At 38.5% G+C, this 22043-nt stretch overlaps 1 protein-coding gene across 5 annotated transcripts; it reads right to left on the bottom strand.

The window, feature by feature from the left end:
- Positions 1–754: 754 nt before the first annotated feature.
- On the bottom strand, positions 755–21492 carry Salm (spalt major). Of its 5 annotated transcripts, none has more exons than XM_064035123.1 (9): positions 21254–21492; positions 12608–14365; positions 11531–11710; positions 11147–11280; positions 3939–4034; positions 3275–3494; positions 2993–3171; positions 2702–2869; positions 755–2615 (listed from the first exon to the last, which is right to left on the bottom strand). In XM_064035123.1, the coding sequence occupies exons 1-9, from the start codon at positions 21294–21296 to the stop codon at positions 2253–2255; spliced, it is 3141 nt and encodes a 1046-aa protein (XP_063891193.1). In that variant the 5' UTR covers positions 21297–21492; the 3' UTR covers positions 755–2252. The 5 variants fall into 5 exon arrangements, with proteins under 5 accessions (XP_063891193.1, XP_063891194.1, XP_021184029.3 ...); XM_064035124.1 differs by lacking the exon at positions 21254–21492 and adding an exon at positions 21036–21240 and having other exon boundaries at positions 13259–14365; XM_021328354.3 differs by lacking the exon at positions 21254–21492 and adding an exon at positions 21036–21240.
- Positions 21493–22043: the final 551 nt, after the last annotated feature.

Consider the following 22043-nt stretch of genomic DNA (forward strand, 5'->3'; position numbering starts at 1 on the left):
TAGTTGAAGTTATATGCAATCATGTTAATGGAAGAAACATCATGTTATGGGAGTTGGGCTCTGCAAGAGAGCCTTGTATTGGTCTGCCCAGAGCCCAGAGGAACGGGGGTTTAACCGACTTTAAAAAAAGGAGGTTCTCAGTTTGACCTCTGGACTCTAGGTAAGTAGACAGGTCAAGGGAACTCGGCATCGGTTCATATTAAGTACGTCGTGTTCGGGCTTATAGTATTCGTATTAATGAGAACTTTGCGCTAATGCGGATAATGACAACTATACTTGTCACTGAAAAGCTAAAAATTTTGTAAAAAAAAATTTTGAGAAAATCGCAGCACGCATTGCATATTGCATATGCAGTTACTCGTACCACCTGGCTTAAGCCGAAATTTATATTAAAATTATTGAATTAATGATGATGTGACAGATAGCCTTGCGTGGCTCTAGACAGCATTTCCATACAGTAACAAATGACACTCGGCCTCCCGCGACTCGCGATATATGCTTCTAAATTGTAACTTTATGCAACTCGAAAAGGTATTTTTTAAGTTACCTAGCCAGGTTCAAGAATATAAGATATATTTCGACTTCTTTAAGTGCTATAGATAGAGCATCTTCCATGATTCTGCCGATTTCAGTTTGGTCAATCAGTCAAGAATTTTATATAACTTTTGGGTTTGTTTCTGCTGACGAATTAAAAATAGTATTTCAAAAAGTAAAAACTAAAAAGGAGGGTGAAGGTAAAGGAATAACAAAAAAGAAAATAATTATTAGTATAATAATTGCTTTTTTTAAATAATTTGAATACTTTTTGGACATTTACATAAACATTTAATAATTTACAATGATTATTTATACTGACATGACATGACATATCATATTCATGACTAATACTACTCTCTAAGATCTATTTGCAACTTGATATAATAATTAGCTCGTAGGTGCTATGAGAATTTACTCTAGACAACTAAACTGGCGCGCGAGGCCTATCGCCCCGCAAGCGTTCTTTTAATACTAAGAGTGTATGCATGATTTATAATTTATAAATAATTTAGTAGGACATTTTATACACAGATAACTAGTGTCGAAAGTATAAAATACATAATACATATTTGTTTAAAAATAATTAAATTTATCAGCAACTGGACTACGGCGTCTACTAACAAGCATTGAGAAAATGCATATTTGGAAAGAAATGTAATATAAATGTGTGTACATAGTCGTGGTCAGTCTGCGTACAGTGCCGGTGATACTACATAGTATATAACCGTTAAGTACTTAGTCAACGTCTCGTCAAACACCAGTCGCTCACATTTTTACAAAGATATGTTGAAGTATTCTAAAGCAATATAATAGCTATGACTCTAAATACTTATAACTATAGACCTCAAATGCAAATACTTTTAATTTACATGATATGAATATGTCATTAACCTCTGTTACAATTAAATGTATTGTAATACAATATTGAATACCTAAAGACAATAGATAGGTAATAGAATTTCCGAGAACTAGGTAAATTTTCGGTATTTTATACAATGTGCAATATCTATAAATCGTAGGTACAGAATAATTATTATTTTAAATTTAAAAATCCACTGAAGGATAAAATAATGCTATTGTTATCAGGAAACTATTAGTTGTTACAAACCAGTTTTTACAGTAACATCAATCATTTGGAATGTGGCAAAAGACAAAATCATGCATATTGCACTCCAGTGTAGTCGTACAATATAATAATATATAATATTTTATTAAATTCAAGTTTATATCTACTCGTTCATTACAATACTATTTATTTTACAAATTATGTACATTTAATTTAAAAAGATATAGTTTTATGAAAATTATTTAATTTTTGGGATAATTTATATTTAATTTTTGATGTCATAGCACATTCGACTGCATCATTGCGACGACAACGTTTCCTCTGAACGCTGTCGGTACGTCGCACGCAGCTCCCAATGTGCACTATCACAGAGTAATGACATAAACGTGGAGCTCGCGACGAGCCCCCGATTGCCCCAGGCCCGTACTCGTGCAAAATAAGTTACTTACAGTAATACTAGGCGTAATAACACGTGGAATAACAACGGTACATAGCGCTACACTTCGGACATAATTACGCTACAACAGCTCGCCTCGCCGCGAACGGCCGGTCCGCACTCTCACTAGACTCTAACTCTTTGTACAATATAGACACGACGCGGCCGCGGCCGCCGGGCCTCTGGAATGTACGAGGGGCAGCTGCGGCCCGCCTAGACCGTCAGGCCCTCGGTGCGCGCGGGCGGCGGCAGCGGCGCCAGCCCGTGCTGGTGGTGCGGCGCGGGCGGCGACGCCTGCGCCGCCGGCGGCGCGTGCGCTCCGTGCGCCGGCGGCGACCGGTACTCGCTGTCCTCACGCATCTGCCGGCTCCGCTCCGCCAGCTCCCGACCGCGCTCGGCCAGCTCGCGCATCGCGGCTTGCCTCTCGTCGCCGCCCTCCAGTGATGGCGGCCGTTCCAGTGGCGACGCAGCACCTGGTCGCGCACCTCCAAATGCTCCAAAACCGAGAAGTCCGGGGAATTTTCCTGCTACACCGTTTTGGCCCGCGCTCTGTTGTATCACTGATATTTCATTCAGCTGTTGGACAAAAAAATCGTTTTAGTACTAGAACCAAGTAGAAGTCGTTTTTTTATGTAACGATGAGATCTGTTGTTAACTCTTACCTTTTGCTGCATGCCGTTAAGGAAGGGCGCGGGCAGGTATGGGTAGAAGAGGTCGGGGCGGCGCAGTAGGTCGTGCGGCTCATGTAGCGGCCGCGGGGGCAGCTCGAGCGACATGCGGCGTCCGCGCCGTGACGCACCGCCACTCCACATGTGCGTTCCCATATGCACCTGTGGACAACACAATACAGATTAACACATGGAAAAAAAACCTTGTACTCACAAAAATAAGATCATTTTTCATCAGAATCCAAAGTAATTTATGGAATTTATCAGGATTCAAATGATGCTTACCTTAAGGTTACCCTTCGTAGTGAAGGCCTTTTGGCACACGGCGCATCGGAAAGGTTTGTCGCCGGTGTGAGTGCGCATGTGGATTTGCAGCGCGGAGGACGAGGAGAAGTTCTTGCGGCACACTCCGCAAAGGTGCTTGGATGATGCCGGCGGTGGGGGGTGTGTTGGCCCGCTGGGTACTGGGAAGACAAACAACAATTAAAATTCGAACAAAAATTAAGACATTGGGTATTATTTTTGAAGAGGACATTCTGAAATCTGAGCTGTGAAGTTGTAACTTACCACTGGGCCGTTTGGGCAGTGGCGGCATATCGATAGGTGGGGGATGCGTCATCTGCGGCGGCGGGTGCGCAGGCGGCGAGCGCTTGAGGTCGAGCTTGTCGGGCGAGGAGCGCCGGTCGGGGCTGGCCTCCCGGGTGTCGTCGGCTCCACTCGAGCTCTTGTCGAACCCGGGCGGCACGTCGCGGATCTTGTGCGTCAGCATGTGTTGCTTCATGTTGCCCTGAGGACGATACAAACAAATTGTAACCAACTGATACACGACACAGCTGTCTGTAAGCGTAATATCTAGTACGACGTCGACTTTTAACGGTCATTTAGCAAGATTAACCTATCAACGCTAAGCTTTAAAAACTTAGGTATTTAATGTGTTAATTAACTACATAATTAATTATACTTTTTTAAGCGTTGCGAAACTGCTTTACTTTTTGCAGTTTTATTATAAAGTGGATATAATTTCAATGCCAAGTGCGTCACAAGATAGGAGGATTTTAGGTATACGCGTTAATAGTCTGTTAATTAAAAAAACAGGACTTATCAGGAGCGCTCAAGCATTGACTTGGGAGACTTGATAACTAAATAAAGAAGTCTAAGCATGCAGCTAAGTAAGCAAATAAAACGCTCGTGATAGTTGGTCGATCCTCGGCCAGGCGTCACTCTCGCATACCGGGTAAACGAAGGCGTTCCACAGGTCCAAAGCAGTGGCGTGCGGGGGGCGGGGTGCGCGCGCGCGCCTACCGCACCGGCAACCGCCGCCACTGCTCTGGAACCACAAATACACAGGGTGTTACACACGCAGCACTCGCACTCAGCACCGTGGGACAAATACACACAGTTATAGGTACACACTTTACACAAGTACGGGACAGGGCAACTTAGACATTCTCAATACAAGGGAAGCTGTTTAGTGTTCGCATGAACGCTCATACGGTGGGTATGAGGCCAAGTGTTTTATACTGTGTGTATGAGGGGACTATCTACTATCGTATGACTTAATAACTATTCGGCCTATAACGTGAGGTCACAGTAATTTCCAATTCTGTAAACAAAGGTGGGAATCAAATCTTTAGATCGAAATTAGAACTGAGTTTGTGTTTTTACATAATTGGAAATTATGGAAGAATAAGCGTAGAACTAATAAACATAGCACAAAGATACCAACAGTAATAATAAACTACGGAAGGGGTCTAAAGAGGTCTACTTAGTAGTAAAAGAACAAATGACAATCAGCATGCTATTTAAACCAAGAACATACTTATTAAAGAATGTTCCGATATTCCTGGTTACATGAATCAAGAATTCATGAAGATTGCATTCAATATAATAATGAACAGCTATTGGTGTTAACCGATTGCGAGATGGGAGTATTCGTTTGTTTTCTTAATATTTTGTATGTAGTTAGTTATGCTTAATATTGCTTTTGTTTAGAATTCAGCTAATAATTCCCAACGGTTATAAATAAATGTACAAGCTGACATAAATAAATAAAATAAATTAATTAGGACCTGTTGAAACATAAAAGATGGTGATTTATATTAATATATTGACCACTTAGTCCATTAAATAATATTTAAGTGGCTAATTCTTATTCACCGATGATAATATTATATTTAACTTTTGATTTTGGGGAAGCGTTTTTTGAAATGTCAGTTTACATAAATATTGATATAGAATTTTTCATATTCATATTTCTGTGCTCGTAAGGAATTTTCAACTAACTTAAGCCTTGTACACAGTGCGTTATTTAATAAAAAAATATACTAAATTGGTCCATATGATGACTTTTCTACCACAAAATATTCCATAGTTCCACTGATAGATAAATATAGGTTCTATTAACTTCAGATTGATTTCGTTGAATGTTTTGATGTCACGTAGGGTATTACAACAATCATAGTCCATCGATATCTAAGAATACATTGAACTATCTCACCGAAACGAACATTTCAGTAGAAGTTAATTATTTTCACAATGATGAAAAACGCCTCGCGCCTCGACATAAAAACGGCTCCGTTTGATAGGCATCGCATTAATCATCATACTACTTGATGACTAATATTTTTAAAATTAACAGAAAACATTGACAGCCAGAATGATCGGACCTTTCCGTTTTGAGGGGCGTTTAAATCTCTTTCTATCTTTGTCACTCACGCGTGTGTTGCGCGACAAAAACTTAACTTACTTTAAACAAGTGCGTTTCAGTATTCAAACAAAGGCTGTACTTATGCATAACTCATGATTTAATACCAATTGCATTATTTAGGTTATAATATTATACAAGTTCTATAATTTCCCTTAAGTTTGGAGTACTCAGGAGCGTAAATGCAATAATTCTACAATATATGACTTCGCATTCTAAGCATCTGGGTCATTATTTCTACGCTGTGGCGGTTAATAACTTTGCCTGTACCTGCATTAGTTTAGTAGTTATAAATCGCTAAATTGCTACTGAATTTATTAAGCTGTTTGAATGCGTATAAGCTTGGGAATATGGATTTATTTAATTGCCTATCTGACTTCCAAAGAGATACTTATATTATAATCGGTAATGGTTGCTGGGTAGATATTTACCAATAGATAAGTATTTAGGTGCCCAGTGTTTAGACAGAGACACAATTGATCGTGTGAAAACATGAAAACAGAATACTGCATTGAATATATTTCAGATATGAATTTAAGGGACCATGTTAGATCAGGACAGGGTAGCAAATAGATTTTGGAGACCATGTAGAGTTGAATCTGCCCTAGATAAATGGCAAGGCAATCTTAGTTATATTTTTTGAATATATAAAAATGTTAATGTGATTCATTGCTTTATTATGATGATGCTATTGTCATTTGACCATACTCCTTAACCTGAATAACAACTAAGTAGATAAAGGTTAAAAATAATCTTATTTGATTTTAAATTTAATTCAATTTCAACATTTATGAGACATAACTTCATAACATTATCAAAACATTAACAGTGGCCTCCGGTTATAAATTCAGATTTAAACATAAATACAATGATACCAACATGATTTGAGGGCGTTTTAATTTATAAACCATGAGTATTATATCTCTTGCCTGATTCCAGACAATAAACTGACTAGGTAGGTATACTATTGTACCTAAGTGTACTTACAAGAAGATTGGAATAATCGATAAATAGTTTGGCGCGTGAACTTTCGTCGGTGCAGTGTCCCCGACACTTATTGTAATTTTAAATGTGTTTGTAAGCGGTTGGTTCAGGCACTAGCGGTAACGCCTAGTGCCGCCATCTTTAAAATCACTAACCCGGGACAATGAGATCTGCACCCTGGATTTAAATTGAAAACTTAACGTTAATTTAGTTTACATGATTTTTTCATTTTAATTTCTATGTTCTTCCATGTTTCAAAAAGTCCTTTTAAAGATAGATGGATTTAAAACGCCAAATTCATTATCGACCGTTTTAAATCGAGTCCTGCGGTCTCTATTTTCGTATCAAGGCTACTTTCCTGTGAATTGTATGAATGATTGACGCGTTTTTTATTATCGTGTCGTATATTTATAATAAAACGTTTCGCCCCCTGTTCGTATCCCGGTCATTGAGTGCAACCCCAGAATAACTCGACCACGGTCGATATAAGGTCCCAACATAAAACTCGGTCAAGGTTCGGACAGATTTGGGATCTATCATTTTAGATTCGAAGTGCAAGCACCTCGTTTTTGGCTTTCAATCATTTGAGGGATATGTGTATTTATTCCCTTCATGTTTTGTTAAAAGGGTAGGCCCATTTTTTTGTAGATTTATTTAGCCTAAAAATACGGATCTTTCTTTGGGTGACCTTCGGGTGTATTTGAAAATTTTATGAGTACAAACGCAAGCTTATATTTGTTAGCACATTGTTAGTGATTTGAGTTGGTGTCGGAACAAAGTGCGTCGGATCTACTGAGGTCTGATGAAAGCGACACACTGCAATAGCCGAGGCATTCGCAACTATGCGTAGGATGTGACTGGAGGCTTGTCTCTCACTATCATCACTCGAACCAGTTCCTTTCAGTTCAATCTTACGGCATACCAACATACAGAGTTCCATTTAAACGCGTTTCTTGCTTGTACATTGCTACAAATTCTAATGATTAGAAATTCGATTTGGGAGCCTAATTTTCTTATAAAGTAGGTACAAAGAAATGTTAAGTGGATCGTCGCACCATCACCGTCGGTTACATTGTTAACATCTACAGATTTTATTATACTTGTATAAAATAAACTGTCGTTTGTTTTAAACAAGTCATTTGCAATGCATTCGTTGTTGAAATGTGTACCATTTGTTCTTTCATACCAAACTGGTCTAGGCATGTGTCAACGTTTGAAATTTTCACCTGACCAATACTCGGTTATAAAGGGATGAAAATATTGGGGTAGATACCTACTTCTTACTTTGTTGTTGATAAAGTTGAACTTATATTAGAGATCAGGTGCATAGAGCAACTAATTTAGGTAACTTTTAGGTAAAGTTCTCACTCATCCTTTTTGCTTTCGTAAAAATTAAAAGGTTTATTGTCCCTTTTCTACTTTGAATTCTACGTATATAATTGTTATTTGTATTGATATTATTAATTCATATTTCAAACAGGCAATAATGTAGGTGTTTTAAATAATTGGCATCTAATCAAGCTAAAATGACGTCTCCTACATCTATTCAAAGACAATCGCTCATTAGAATTTCTTACAAGCCATACCTTAACAGAAATCTAGTTTTGCTATATTGTCAATTAAGTACAATGATAATAATTTATTATTGTAATGCCTAACGTCAATCTGTCATTGGCATTATGAAGTACCTATAATGAGTCATAGTAAGGAGTGGTCATATTGGGAGTAACATCAGTGATATCGTGACCAATAGGAATTGTTAGGTATTTATTTAGTGGCCGACTTTGTCATGCTTTATCATTTTACTCGGAAAATCGTTTACAGTACAAAATTGAATTCTGGAAACATCGATAGTTTGGTATGTTACACGGAAGTGGTTTGAATAGAATCGGTAATTCGACTCTTTCTGAAAATACGTTTTTGATTTTTCCTTAAAAATATGTTTGTCAGAGTGATTTATTAAAGAACATAATATGAAACTTGTAAACGTAAGCTACAAATTCTTGGTTGGCTCTTTACTTTGAATTTTTGATTTCGGTCTTTAAGGAAAATTGTGTAAGAGGTAAGTATGTACCGAATGTAAGTAGATTGGTATGAAAAGCGTGTTTAACAAAACATGCCAAAAATGGCAAGTTTTATTTTAGACCTATTATTTTCAGCACGCGGCTTAAAAGCTTCCAGGATAAATTAATAAGTTTATCTAAATCATTTTAGCTGAACATGAGAATTAACATACGTATCACGTATATTTATGTTTCTTTCAAAGTTATCTGGACTTCTGGGTCAGCACAAATGTAAATCATAGATATGCTGGGTTTAAGCGCTGCTTTGTTTATCAGAAGAACTTAATTAAGCCAATAAAGGTACGCAAGGCGACTTTGAGGGGGTTTAAACTCTCAACCTCGGCGCCATCGTAAATAACCTATATTTTATTGATAAGCACCCTGGTCACTTTCGGAAATATACGAAAAATGTTACTTTGTCAAGCATAAATAATCTTTTTATGACGAGAAGCGTAGGTAAAGGCTCAAGGATTTATAAGCAATAAATATTTTACGACATGAATTAATATTCCGATCGTTTTCCGTGACGTTGTTTTTATGACTTATCATTTTTGTGGCGCGACGCGATGGAGCGTCGCAAGCGCAGCTTTACACTACACGCTTGAAATATTGGCCGAACCGAGTATAAAACTTGTATCATCATAAAAATGCTTTTAACAACCTTTATTTATTGTCTAAAATATTGAATTAATTCATTTTGTCCGTATCTACCTGCTAATAAATGTTTCACATTATTATTTAGCTGTTTGTTTTAAAGTATTAATATTTATAAAAGAGTTTTTCTCAGATGTTCATTAGTAACCTTAAGTGCGAACATTCTGATTAGTTAAGTGTAATTAAACAGTTACAATAATATGTTATAACGATAACATGATAGGTGTGTTATAAAAAGAGAAGCCGAACGTTTGCATAATTATTATTTCGTTGAGAACGGCGGTATTTAAGTAGCAAATTAGCGCTGACAGAGATAAATAATAAAAATCATGAATATTCGTAACGTTGAGCTTGCGAAATAATTATAACTCTCGTAACTGTTCTCATTCCAGTTCTTCAACAAATATACAAATGTATGTCATACATATCTATCACTATGGAAACGATAGTCTCATTATATTTCCGTCGCGGAAATTAAACATCTACATTTTCATAGAGGTGCACTTTAACGGAAGCCTATTCAGAAATCTTTGCGGTCTGCGTGCATCTTGCGGTCAGAGCATCTTTCTTTTATACACAGTCGGTTACTTGAGCTTCCCTCAGGCTTCATCTTACTAATTGAGATGTTAACTGTGGTCTAGCTATAAAAATAAAAGACAACACAGGAAAAGAGACGTTACTCCGGGAAATATGTGGGCAGGGATACACTTTAGATCGATTAATGTAGTTGGTGCCCGTATCATATGCAAAATACATTTTATCGCAAAGTAATAAATTAATGACATGACGTACAGTTCAATTTGCGATTATCTATAAGGCAGCGAAGTTGGATAATAAACAAAGTTTAATTATCTGTAGATGGAAGCGATGTTAAATGTAGCCGGGCCCACGGCTAACAAGTGGTTGCATTTGTGCTGATATGAGATGCATTACCTTACAGGCCGCGACATTAATACAAAGGTGATCTTAATTATAAACCATTCATAAAACTGCGAGTGCGATCAATAAGGCAGTACATAGTTTTGATTAAATCGGAACAAACGAGCCTACAAGTTTGCGCAGTTAGTCGTCAATTACTCGGCGAGCCGGCAACAGCTCGGATGCGAGGCGACGGAGGAAGACAACAGCTAAAACTAATGCGAACTAGAGGCGCCGACTAGCGACTTGTAATTACTGCCTGCAAAATTAATGCACTGAAACTTGGATGAAATGAAACCGGCGCATGAAGTTAGTCGCGCACAACGCTCGCTTGTCGATGTCTCGCCTTCAACTTGGAATACGATGCCCCGCTTGCATCGTGGTATTTATCAAACGCGAACTATATACGTCCTGTCGCCGCTTTACTCAACTACCTACTTGTATAACTCTAACTACTGCTTGTATGCAAATAGAGGTTAGGCAGAGCATACAATTCAAACAATAAAACAGCCGGGAAAATGTTCAGTCGTATAATGTAAGTTCTTAAAAGAAATAAGTTCAAAGGACTGTATAAGTTATAAAAAACAAGCTAATTTAAAATTTTATCGCGGTTGTTGAAGATATTGTAAGTAATTACAATTCATTTAAGTGTCATTTAGAAAGTAAAAACAATATTAATATGTTTAATATCGATGCGATGTCAGAATGAACTAAATTTTAGAAATTCTTAACCCACTTGTACATAGGTAGAGCCACGGGTTGGGCCTAGTATTTTATATTTGAAAAGATTTTATTATCAATGAATTTCTTTAGATGTAGTGAAAATTAGTGGAAATGTCGTAAACACGTTCGTCTCGCTATTTGTGTAACAATAAAGTATGAACTGGCTGAAAGCCAAAGTCACTCAATCTGAGCTACGAGTATGTAGGTACGTGACTATTACATGATAGTCATATCACGGCATTGTTAGGAAGACACATCACACGTTAACTAGCTTCAAATATACTGTTGGTACCTATGCTTAGTTATTCTACCGTTCAAACGTTTACTTGAGAACAGAGATATGAATTTCAAAGATATGAATGCAAGGTGTAATGAGCAGTGTGTGAGACATACCTTGGTGGAGAATCCACGATCGCAGACGGTGCACTTAAATGGTCGCTCCTTGGTGTGGCTCCGGTAATGTATCTCCAGAGCGGAGTTGCAGGCGAACGTCTTGTAGCAGAGGTTACAGGTCGTGTTGCCGCGCACTGCACACAAATAAACCCATCGTTCAATGCGGTTTCGTTGTCACTAATTGTACAACAGTCGGAACGCACGATTACACTGTTTTATTATGAATGAGAGTTATTTCTTCCACATATAGTTTTGGTCGTTGACTTTGACGTGTATTCGAGCGCCCGGTGATTTATTTATTAGTGGTGGGCGAGGATCAATACAAGGAAATGGAAATGCGGGCGACCGGGGCGGACGAAAATATAAGATCCCGCTATCGCATACCTGCGGGAGGGAACGCGAGTCCGAGCGGGCTGAAGGGCGATCCTCCGAGCGCGCCCAGCGCGGCGATAGGCGTGGGCGGCGACGGCAGCGGCGAGTGCAGCGGCAGCCGCGGCGGCGTCGACAGCGTCGACATGGTGGGCGACGGTGGCGAGGCTCGCGCGCTCCGCCCGCTCTCCGAACCTGTCGCCGATGGGAGGGAAGCCGTTGTGGTGATGGTTTTTATTTCGCTTTCGGACGCCGAGGCGCAGACGGAGAGCGGCGAAGTTCGACGATCCTTCATATCTAAGTCGTCGTCGAACTCCCGAATAGCGGGCTCGCGCTCGTCCCGGCCGCTCTCATCGTCGGTCCCGCGGGAGTCCGCCCGTCGGTCGCCGGGAGTGGTCGGAGTGGGGAACATCGGGCGCGGGAAGGGGCGCTGAGCTTGATAGTCGCTGACGTCTGACCCGTTACTCAGTGATGGAAAACGCTCTATATCGATATTTCTGATATGGTCGTAAGGAATTTGGGCACGCTCGCCCGTATGAAGTCGTATGTGTTGGTGTAATATGGAAGGATCCGAAAATTTCTTATGGCAAACTGGACATTGATGTAACATTTGAGCTGGCGGTTTTATGCGATGAACACCCATATGAGTTTTTAAATTACCCTTAGTCGTAAAAGAGCGGCCACACAATTTACATCGGAAAGGTCTCTCGCCGGTGTGCGTACGATAGTGCATTTGTAACGCACTCTTACAAGAGAGAACTCGGTGGCATACAATACATTCGTTGGGATCGGAAACTTTATTGTCAATATTATCGACTAACTGTTGAAGCTTTGATGTTTCAGATGTTTTGGTAATTTCTATTAAACTTTCCCATGAGTTATCATTGCTGCCAGGGCGAGGCAGAAGAGAATTATAAAACATTGGATCACGTGCCAGATCTACATCAACGACGTTCTGAACAGTGTTCGGGAAGGGAGTTAAACTACCAGAGGACATACTGCTGGGTGGAGACTGAGGGAACAAGGGAAACGAAGGAAAAGTACGCAGTCCCGTTGCTATTGAAATTGGCCCGGTTATCGGTGAATTCTTACTTGAGAGATTTTCCGGTTGATCTGGATCGGGCTTCACATGAGGACTCTCTCTGCCGATTTGTTCTTCATTGCTATATTTTGAGTCCATGCTGCAGTCGTCGTAGGGCGAGGTCGAAGGATATCTGTCTTGCTCTTGATCCTGCGTGGCATCATTTTCGTCAGGTTCTCGCTTAGGAGATACTCGGTCAGTGTCTTCAAAACTGGAATCTCGTTGACACTCATCATCTTGGGGTTCAGACTTAACCTCGGGTGCTGATCGAGAAGGGCTCGGCGCAGATGGTTTACTGAGATCAGCCGGAGCGTCTTGTTCCTCTCGCATTGCAAATAATGGATGAGGCGGTAGGGGTTTGTCTCCGAGCGGACGAGGTGGTAATAAGTCATGATGTGGGGGTCTGTACAACGGCAAGCTTGGCGGAAAAGGAGCTGGCGCACCCGGAGGGAATTGAAGTGGATGTGGTGGCATTCCAGGAATTGGTCCCGGCGACAACTGCGCTAACAGCGGGGGGTGGTATTTATCCAAATGCTCTGGTACTGGATTGGGATTCATCTTGACATGCGGAAACTTTGCTGTGTGTCTTTGGAAATGTACTTTGAGATTCCCTTTGGTTGTAAATCGTGATCCACATACATTACACTTAAAAGGTCTTTCACCTGTGTGCGATCGAATGTGGATTTGCAGTGCAGAATCGCTTCCAAACACTTTTCCGCAGTAACGGCAGCGATGCTTGAAAAATGGTTCGTTTCTTCCTCCAGATTTTCCATCGTATGGTGACATTTTTCCGGATTTACGGAAAGCGAGTTCATCGGCAAGATTGTTGGCTAATAGGCCTTGTGACGCATTGTCTAGCACTTCTTGTGCTCTCTTTTGTAGCATTTCAAGCGTATTTGGTTCGTTGAGAGAAGGTGGCGGGTCGTTGTTTGTGATTATTGAAGAAGCTAAAGATGAGGAAATGGAGCTGTACGGTGGATGGGACATCATCGGTGGAGACGAGGTTGGGAGCTTAGGAACGGATAAGGGTTCCGTCTTAGGTGTGAGATGCGAATGAGTTGACGGTAAGCTTTGACTAGTAGGAGGAGGGGGTGCGACAGGAGTAGGCTCCCGTGGCGGACGAGGCGGCGACGGCGATCGAGCGGGAGGCACCGGCACCGGCTCTGGTTCACTCGGCGGCGGGCTCGGGAGCTGGTCATCTTTCCGTCGCGTTAATGACAATTGATTTTGTAATTGGCGTATTAATTGTAGCTGAAACACTTGTTGGTGCTGCAGCGTAAATAACGTGCTTTGTAGCACGGCCAGTTCGTGTAACGCCGCTTCGTTATCTGCGTTGTTCGCCATTGTAGTCGCGGCAAATTGTGCTACGGCAACTTTAGTATTTTGTAAAGCTTCGAGCGTGACGTGGCCGGCCACCGGGAAGGGCAAGCCGACTGGCGGCACGTCGGCTTCAGGCACTTCTGCCTCGCCATCCTCGAGGCTGTTATTATTTTCCGCATCTTGTCGATGCCGTCGGACCTGCTCTAATCGTTTGTTGGGTCCATCCATCTCTTCATCGCCTGAAACGACCATTTCCTCCGGATCGGAGTGCATTCTCTCCTCGCCCATTTGCAACGCTTTCTCATCGCAGAGTCGCTTGTGGTACAGGAACTCGTGAAGGTTCTCGAACTGTTCCTGACAGCGCGGACACATGTGTGCTTCAGGCCGGTCTCTCGTATCGTCAGACACATGGTTAATATCCTCCTCGGAACACGATCCCGAACTTTCACCTAGAACAAAGGAATAATACGTTAATATAATGCTCCTCGAGAAAAAGGGTAAATGAAAGGCCAAACAGTGTGATGTGTAATATAAAATGACTAGTAAAGTATGAATGAGTGTGTTTTGATGTTTGATTAATTGTTGTAAATTAAGTGCCGAATGCAGTCCTGCCGATCGTGACGTTGCTATCTACATATAACTCTAAATGCCATAGGCCTAACTGATCTGACTAAATCCGCAAAATGTTTAAATAACTGGAAATCCGTTTTCGGATGAACTGACTTAAATAAAGTATTCTAAAGAAATTCAAATAATTTTCTGTACTACAAACTTTATGAAAGTCCATGTCACATTTAAAAGTTAAGAGGTAAAGATGAGTGATATACGAGCACTACCAAGGGGAAATCCCAAATGGTGGTTTTATTTGATGTGTACGTCCCTTTTCGAGGTAGAGAAGCTGCTGTCACAAGATTTTACTAAAATCCCACGAGAATATAATTTCGAGATAGTCAAGTTACGACGCGGAAGAAGTAGAATATATTTTTATACACAACTTGACATGATATGGGTAATATCATTTCATAAGGAAAATATTTCAAAAATGTTTTAGAAAGTTTTTCCCAACGCACTTTTGAGATAAGTTTATTCCTTAAATAAAATCAATTTATACATGTTCTTCACTAGGAAAGACCACAATAAAAAAAACTATCTCTTCAATATTAATTGAACAAACAATAGTAATAAAAAACCAATTCAATATTGCGTTACGCGTAAATTTCTAGTGTCGGCTACTCATCAATAGATGTCGCTAGTTGTAGCGTGTTACCGCGCCCGAAAACCTTGTACGGTACGAACTTTGTGACAATCGACACGGGAAGGGTAGAAAGCTAAAAATATCACGACAGAACATTCGCATTCACATCAAACTTTTGTTTGGAAGTTTTCAATCGTGAAAATACGCGTAGAAATTATTCGACAGATATTAAAACTAGATTTGGCAGTGATTTGTTAATAAATGATGTTGTTTAAATAGTTTTGATTTCATAGACCATTTAGCTGCAGTTTTTCAAATACATATATCGATTCATTATGTCTCTAATAGATATTAATAGACAGAAGTCATCTTTAAGCTGAGCATAGGTAACTTACTTAATTCTGAAATGTTTTTCATGTTTTTAAATTATGTTTGATATAAGTATCACGGATAGGAAGGTTTTTATAAGTAGCCAACCAGTCTTATTTGAAAATTATTCTCCTTATGGGAATGAGTAGGTACCGAAGAGAAATTTGTTCAAACAAAGACTAGGATATGTGTAGTTAGGTATCTACCTTGGAAGGTATAAATACCTAAAGGTAAGATTTTTTTTAGTTTAAGTTTTTTTACCCCTCGGTATTGTAATTTTATTTTCAATATTATTTGCGTACGTATTGTGCAAGTACAAAGTATATGAAGGTCTAAATAAAAACGTAGGCGTTGACCCTAATCTATTATTATTATACTTAAGTAGATTAATTAGAATTTAGGTACCTCAGCATTATAAGCTAGACAAAACAATGACCTGATCTTTATTCTTTCAGTAGGTTATTCACATATTTACATACTATTTACCTACATTTGAGTATTTTATAAATAAATCGTTAATTATTTGGTTCTGTAAATACCATTTGTCTGTTCTGAAAGTGTATTTATAGTCATGGAAACTGAAACTAAAAGTGTTACTATCATAAATAGGAGTATTTATTGTATTAATGTATTCAAACCTATGTTCATAGCTTTCTCTGTTTATGTATTAATATGTAAATAATTCTGAATACAATACAATAGAAAACCGTTATCAGTGACGCGAGTATTTTGATTAAAAACGTTTTTCAGGACGCGACAATTTTGTTTCAATAACCGATTTTCATTTTTGACTTCATATTTTTTTGTTATGTTTGTTATAATTTTATATCTTGGTTACTAATTTGATAAAAGACAGTTAAAGTAATTTTATTGAGATTATTACTTTTCAAAATAAGAATAGTTTTTGAGTATTGACAGCATTAGGCAGATACCTAATGACAAAAGATTGTTCAAAATGAGGTTCTACGTCTAGGAAGGTAAAGTCGGATACTTACCTAACTGCGTAAAAAAAGGAAATGTAGCAGGTAACTAAGGTACCTAAACCTACCAAGATGTCTATCTTTAACCTACAATTTACATTTAACCAAGGAAGTATTGAATTACCTACATGTTCACCTAAAAATAACCACAGTATTAAAATTATATTTTACTAATTTAATTAAGAATAATATGCAAATTATTAATAATTTATCGATATTTTAATGAAAGCTTCTAGTTCGGATCTAAAACATATTTTTGAGCTTAACATTAAACTGGTTTTTATCGAAAAATAATATGTTTAAGAATAATTAATATCACATATATTTTGGGTTAACTTCTGAAGACAAAGTATCTACTTAATATTTCTGTCTAAATTAATTTCGCTATGAACCAAATATCTAGGTATCTATTAATATGTGATAATCTTTGCAAACGTCTTTAAAGTAGAAGACTTCTACTGAAAAAAATGAAATAACTCAAGATTTTATTAAGATAATCAATATCTTCTAATCAGATATATTAAACATTCTAAAAAAATGTGGTAGCAACCTACATAGGTACCGAAGAATATGCAATTACAGACCACCTAGATAACTCTATCTATAAATATTTTTAAAGAAATTGAACTTCGAAAGAGACATGGGAGTAAACAAAACATTCCTTTACCTATCTGTGGAATACCACTCGTATCTTTATAACAACAAGACGGCCGGTCAAGGATAACAGAAACCACCAAAATCGGCTTCACAACGTTAATCGCGCGTTCCCGGATCACACGCGCATAAACGCACCTAATAATAATTAGCAAGTTATTAAACGACCAACTCTTAACTATATCGCGACATTCACGACCCATCGATACTTTATACGGAAGCAAATTCCAGTTTAAGACTTTCTTAATTAGCCACACAGGTGTGTGCATTTACAAAATATACCACTTAAATATATAAACTATGTGAACATAAGTACCTTCCCGCATATTAATTTATCGAGATTCCAAAACTTGACTCCGATTGCCACTTACTGGCCCTACTATGTATATTGTTAAATTAAAGATTTCCAAATATATTTGGTGCATAAATTTGCTTATCACCTTATACTTTCACCGGTTTAATATTTTAAATATATCTTTTTTATAGTTATTACCTGCCTATGTCATGCGGTCGGTGTACACTTTTGAATATTCGTTTCATAATACAGTTTTTTTTTTTTTTTGTGTAAGTTTGTGGTGTTTTGAAAAGCGGCCGGGTAAGTGAGCACCGACACAAAACATGATATAATCCGGGATAATGTTGCGGCGGGGGATTAAATAACTCATTTGTAGATGCCGGTGCGTTTAATAGTTATTTGTAAGGAGAAGGATTAGTGGTATCTGTTTGTTGGTGTTTGACAGTGTAGCGGTGTGCCAGCTCGCGAGGACTCAAAGAGGCTGTGTGTCGCGCGCCGCCCGCCGCCGCGTTACGCACAAATATAAAAAGGCTCTGCTGGCCCGTTGCGGATATACTCTACTAACATATTGCTCTACATTGTCCAACGTCCTCACAAAGCAAACTTATCAATATTGAATCACCCTATTATGCTCAAGGAAAGTCTTTACAATTATTTCCTGAGTGTTGAACTGCCAAACATTCCGACCGTAGACTGAATGTAGGCAACATGTTTATAGACTAGTAGGTGCTATTAATGTTATTACAATCGCCATTAAAATATGTCGATGCTAATTAATCTACTGACAGAAAGTCTATAATTTATACATGAACAGTAATTATTATTCATCATTCAAGGTAAATGAACGGCGATATGCATAGTGATCTTTCATTTTAGTCAGAATTAGAACCGGCTTAGATATTTAACGAGTTTTGTTTTTTAATTTATTAGTCGATCAAACAAATAAAGAATATAAGTATTTCATAAGAATATGAATAGGTTATTTGAATCGTTAGCAGATAGAATGTCTGCTATAAATATTTTATAGAACACTCGTAAAACGAGCAATGAGTTAAAGCGAGCAGAGCGATGGCGGCATGCGGCCACAATAAACTTTGACAATATGTCATGCCGGGCTATGAAGATATTGCTTTTTAATCAGTAATGGACGTACAGTTATATTCTATCAGTGCCATTATTAATATAATGGTATTTAGGCGACCCTGTGGAGCTATCGTTCAATCAGAGTGTAATCGCTACAATCAAAGTGTCCCCAGGTTCAGAGGTAGATAAAGAAATAAAAATTTAATACCAATCTCTTAAAAAGTACCTACCTAGCTAGTACTTAATATCAAAGAAAAAATTACACTCATATAATCTTGAAAGGTATTGAAATAAATCCAGTTTTTAATTTTGTAAAAGTTGTAGGACCCAATTATTTGTACATATCTGTTCACCTACCCTTAACTCATTATTATATTGGTGTTACACAAAATAGTATCAAACCCCATAAATAATTAAATCACCCAATTGACTAAAATTAAAATGTAAGTAGGTAATACAAGAATAGCCCATTAAAAAGTTCAGTAAAATCAGGAAGTCAGACCGGAAGTGAAAGTGGAAGGGGGAAAATCGGAAAACGATTGTTTCATCTAATCCAAAAATAAAAAGTTATTCCAACGATTAATATGACATAGTTACATTTTGTAATTTTTTTGTACTTGTACCCTAAAGGCTCCGAATTTACTGAAACGATTTGAAAAATTATTCCACTCTCCTCTCGGATAACGTAGATTTTATTTTATCTGACACGGGCAGTAGTTCCCACGGGACACGGGTAAAACCGCGGGTAAACTTCTAGCAAACAAATATAAGCATTGTTATTCAATAGTTCTTTGACTACGTGATATTATTTTGAAGATATAACGTTGTCAGAATAAATTGACTGAAATTTAACCTAATAATAATTTCAAATGAGTGCTTTATTGACCCTACTATCATCTGTTTAACAAATATTTATAAATGACAATGTGGTCTATAAATAGTGTTTACAAGGTTATTATTTTGAGAACGTCAAGCCAAGTTGAGTGATGAACTGTGAAATCATTAATATTACGGGCGACGCCGCGGGGCGCAGCGATAATGTGCTATTAAAATTATATTAGACATGCAAATATATGTAGGTAGTGTCTCTATTAGACAATCTTAAAATATTTATGGTTGACAAATTAAAAAAAGGTTAAAATTAAATATAAAATAATACCTAAAATGAAAAACCTAAAATAACTTGTTTGTAAAATAGATTGACGCTTCAGGACCAGATATAGTAAAATTTTCCAAAGTTCTTCTAACACTGTCTTAAATAGTCAAATTAAATCTATTATTGTACGAGGTTGTGCATAAAATTATTGGTATTAATAAAATTTTGTGACCACTTTTAAATTTTGAATATAACTTAAAATACTCCGGAACATTTTTAGCTGAGAACTGTTTTAGGTGTTAAATACAACAGCTAACATTTTTGACAGTTATTTCAAATAAAAGAAAACTTTCTTAGCTTTTGGTTCCAAAATTTAAATCTTAAGTTATGAAGCCTAAAAAATAGACTCATCAAATATAAGTAATTACATTAAAGAAAGTTCTTATTTAATCAGATGTGTAAAGTGGAGTAAACAAGAACAAAAACAAAAATGATTAAATAACATACTGTATATGTGTGCCGGCCGTCGCAAAACCACACATCATGTACCTATCCCACTCACTTCAGTTCAAAAAATATTTACAGACCTCGACTACCATGAACAAATAATTTATTGCTATAGTCAGAAATATTATGTTTATTGAATCCATCAAACTCTTTGGTCACTCAGTGTCATTTCCATAATAGTCACAAAATTATTTATAAAACTACAATCTATCGCAATAAAACAGTCCTACAATAATTCATATTATTTAAAGCTAGTAAAAACGACATCATAAATTGTATTATAAATAGTGTTTCAATGATATCTGTCCAAATTATTAATAGTTGTAGTCATAAAACTGGACACAGTGGCTAATAGTTGTAATGCAACAGAATAGCCTACACAAATAAATGCTAAGCCACAATAAGCTTTCTATTTATATCGGTGGTAATAAACATTTTGAAATTCGACCTATTGGTTGGTCGTAACCGTTTTTTAATTGGACCATTTAAGATATTTAGCGCACGGCAGAGCGATAGCCAAGTTCGCTACACTGTAACCGGTACTCCGGCTTAAGGTTCACTATTTATTTTTACTTCTCTCGCTTCCTGGAAAATGTAAACTCTTCCGGTCTGACTCATATTTTCCGGCAATTAAATGTTATTACTTCAACTTTCTTTAACATTAATTTTGACATTTCCAGGCCTGCTTAGCAATAACTTTACTAAGCAAGTTTTTTCAGATTGTAAATTATGGTGTATTTTTCCTGCACTATCCACAAAATCCAAAAATGCACTTTTTTATGATGTAACTTTAACACTTCAATGATAGCTTAAAAAGTTTTTTTTAAGCATCATGTTTGAATAAACAGTAAGCTCTACATACCTCCCTAATAAGTTATGTTCCGTTCAACTATCTACAAAATACTGTCAAGTGTGTAAATTCACTGCACTGTTTACTCACCCCGCTGGTGACGAATTTTAGTGCTCACTTTCTGATGTATGCCAAATTTGATCGTCGCTAACTGAATCATTTTATCGGTACGATATGAAATCGTGGATTCAACAATAACGTACGACAATAACACATGTAATTCCTGGTGAGAGTGGGTCACAGAGCGGCAGGGTGAGATGTGGCGGCGACCGTGTGTCGTGTGAGATGTCGGGTGCAACGCTAAGTACCGATGGAGACGCGGCGGACGCAGGAGGGCTTGACGCGCGGCATGGTGTCCGCTGGCGGCGCTAGGGCTCAGGGCCGGCGCATGGCAGGCGGCAGCTCGCCGCTCGAACACTAGGACACTCGCGCGCGGCGCCGGCTACTCGGCTCGGACGAAGTACTCGGTGCGGAGCGGACGCGGCGTGTGACCGGGCGCACCACTCGCCATCTGAAGCGGGACTGAGCGCGAGGCGGCGGCGGGCGGCGGGCGGCAGCGCGCGCGCGCACCAGGTATACGGTTATGACAGGGAGGCGGGGCCGCGCCCGGCTCATAAATCAAACTTCGCCCATTCGCACGCGCTACACGGGCCCCCCTCCTCCATATTCCATATTCGGGGCGGGGCATATTTTCATAATCATAACGCCTCATATTCATAAGCGACATGTGGTCGCGAGGCCGTTGGAGCGCGCGAGGCGGCGCACAGTAGATCGACGCCATACAAGCGTTGGGACATAGGATATTTAAATATCCAAATGTCAATTTTTGAAAAACGAGTTATGCCATCGTATTTGTCTTCTTATTAGCTGTTAAAAATGTTACTAGCATTTTCTGATTGGACTCTTACATCGAGAGCTATAGCGCAAAATGTGATTTAAATGTATGGGAAGTGACTTAAAAACTGATGTATCTCGAGATTCCCTTCGCCTTTCGACTTGATTTTTTTATATGGTAATAAGACATATATTTGGCACATTTTCTTCAAACAAACATGGTGCGATAAATGTGCCCGTTTTAAGATACAAGTATAGACCGAT

This window comes from Helicoverpa armigera, chromosome 6 (assembly GCF_030705265.1).
Source record: "Helicoverpa armigera isolate CAAS_96S chromosome 6, ASM3070526v1, whole genome shotgun sequence".
Classification (NCBI taxonomy): domain Eukaryota; kingdom Metazoa; phylum Arthropoda; class Insecta; order Lepidoptera; family Noctuidae; genus Helicoverpa; species Helicoverpa armigera.

Excerpts from the sequence above, each read along its gene's own strand:
- Salm (XM_021328354.3), bottom strand. The coding sequence starts at position 21,105 with ATGATTCAGTTAGCGACGATCAAATTTGGCATACATCAGAAAGTGAGC. Across the intron at positions 3,172-3,274 it reads ACTGCCCAAACGGCCCAGTG|TACCCAGCGGGCCAACACAC; the intron begins GTAAGTTACAAC and ends TTGTCTTCCCAG. Across the intron at positions 2,616-2,701 it reads TTAACGGCATGCAGCAAAAG|CTGAATGAAATATCAGTGAT; the intron begins GTAAGAGTTAAC and ends TTTGTCCAACAG.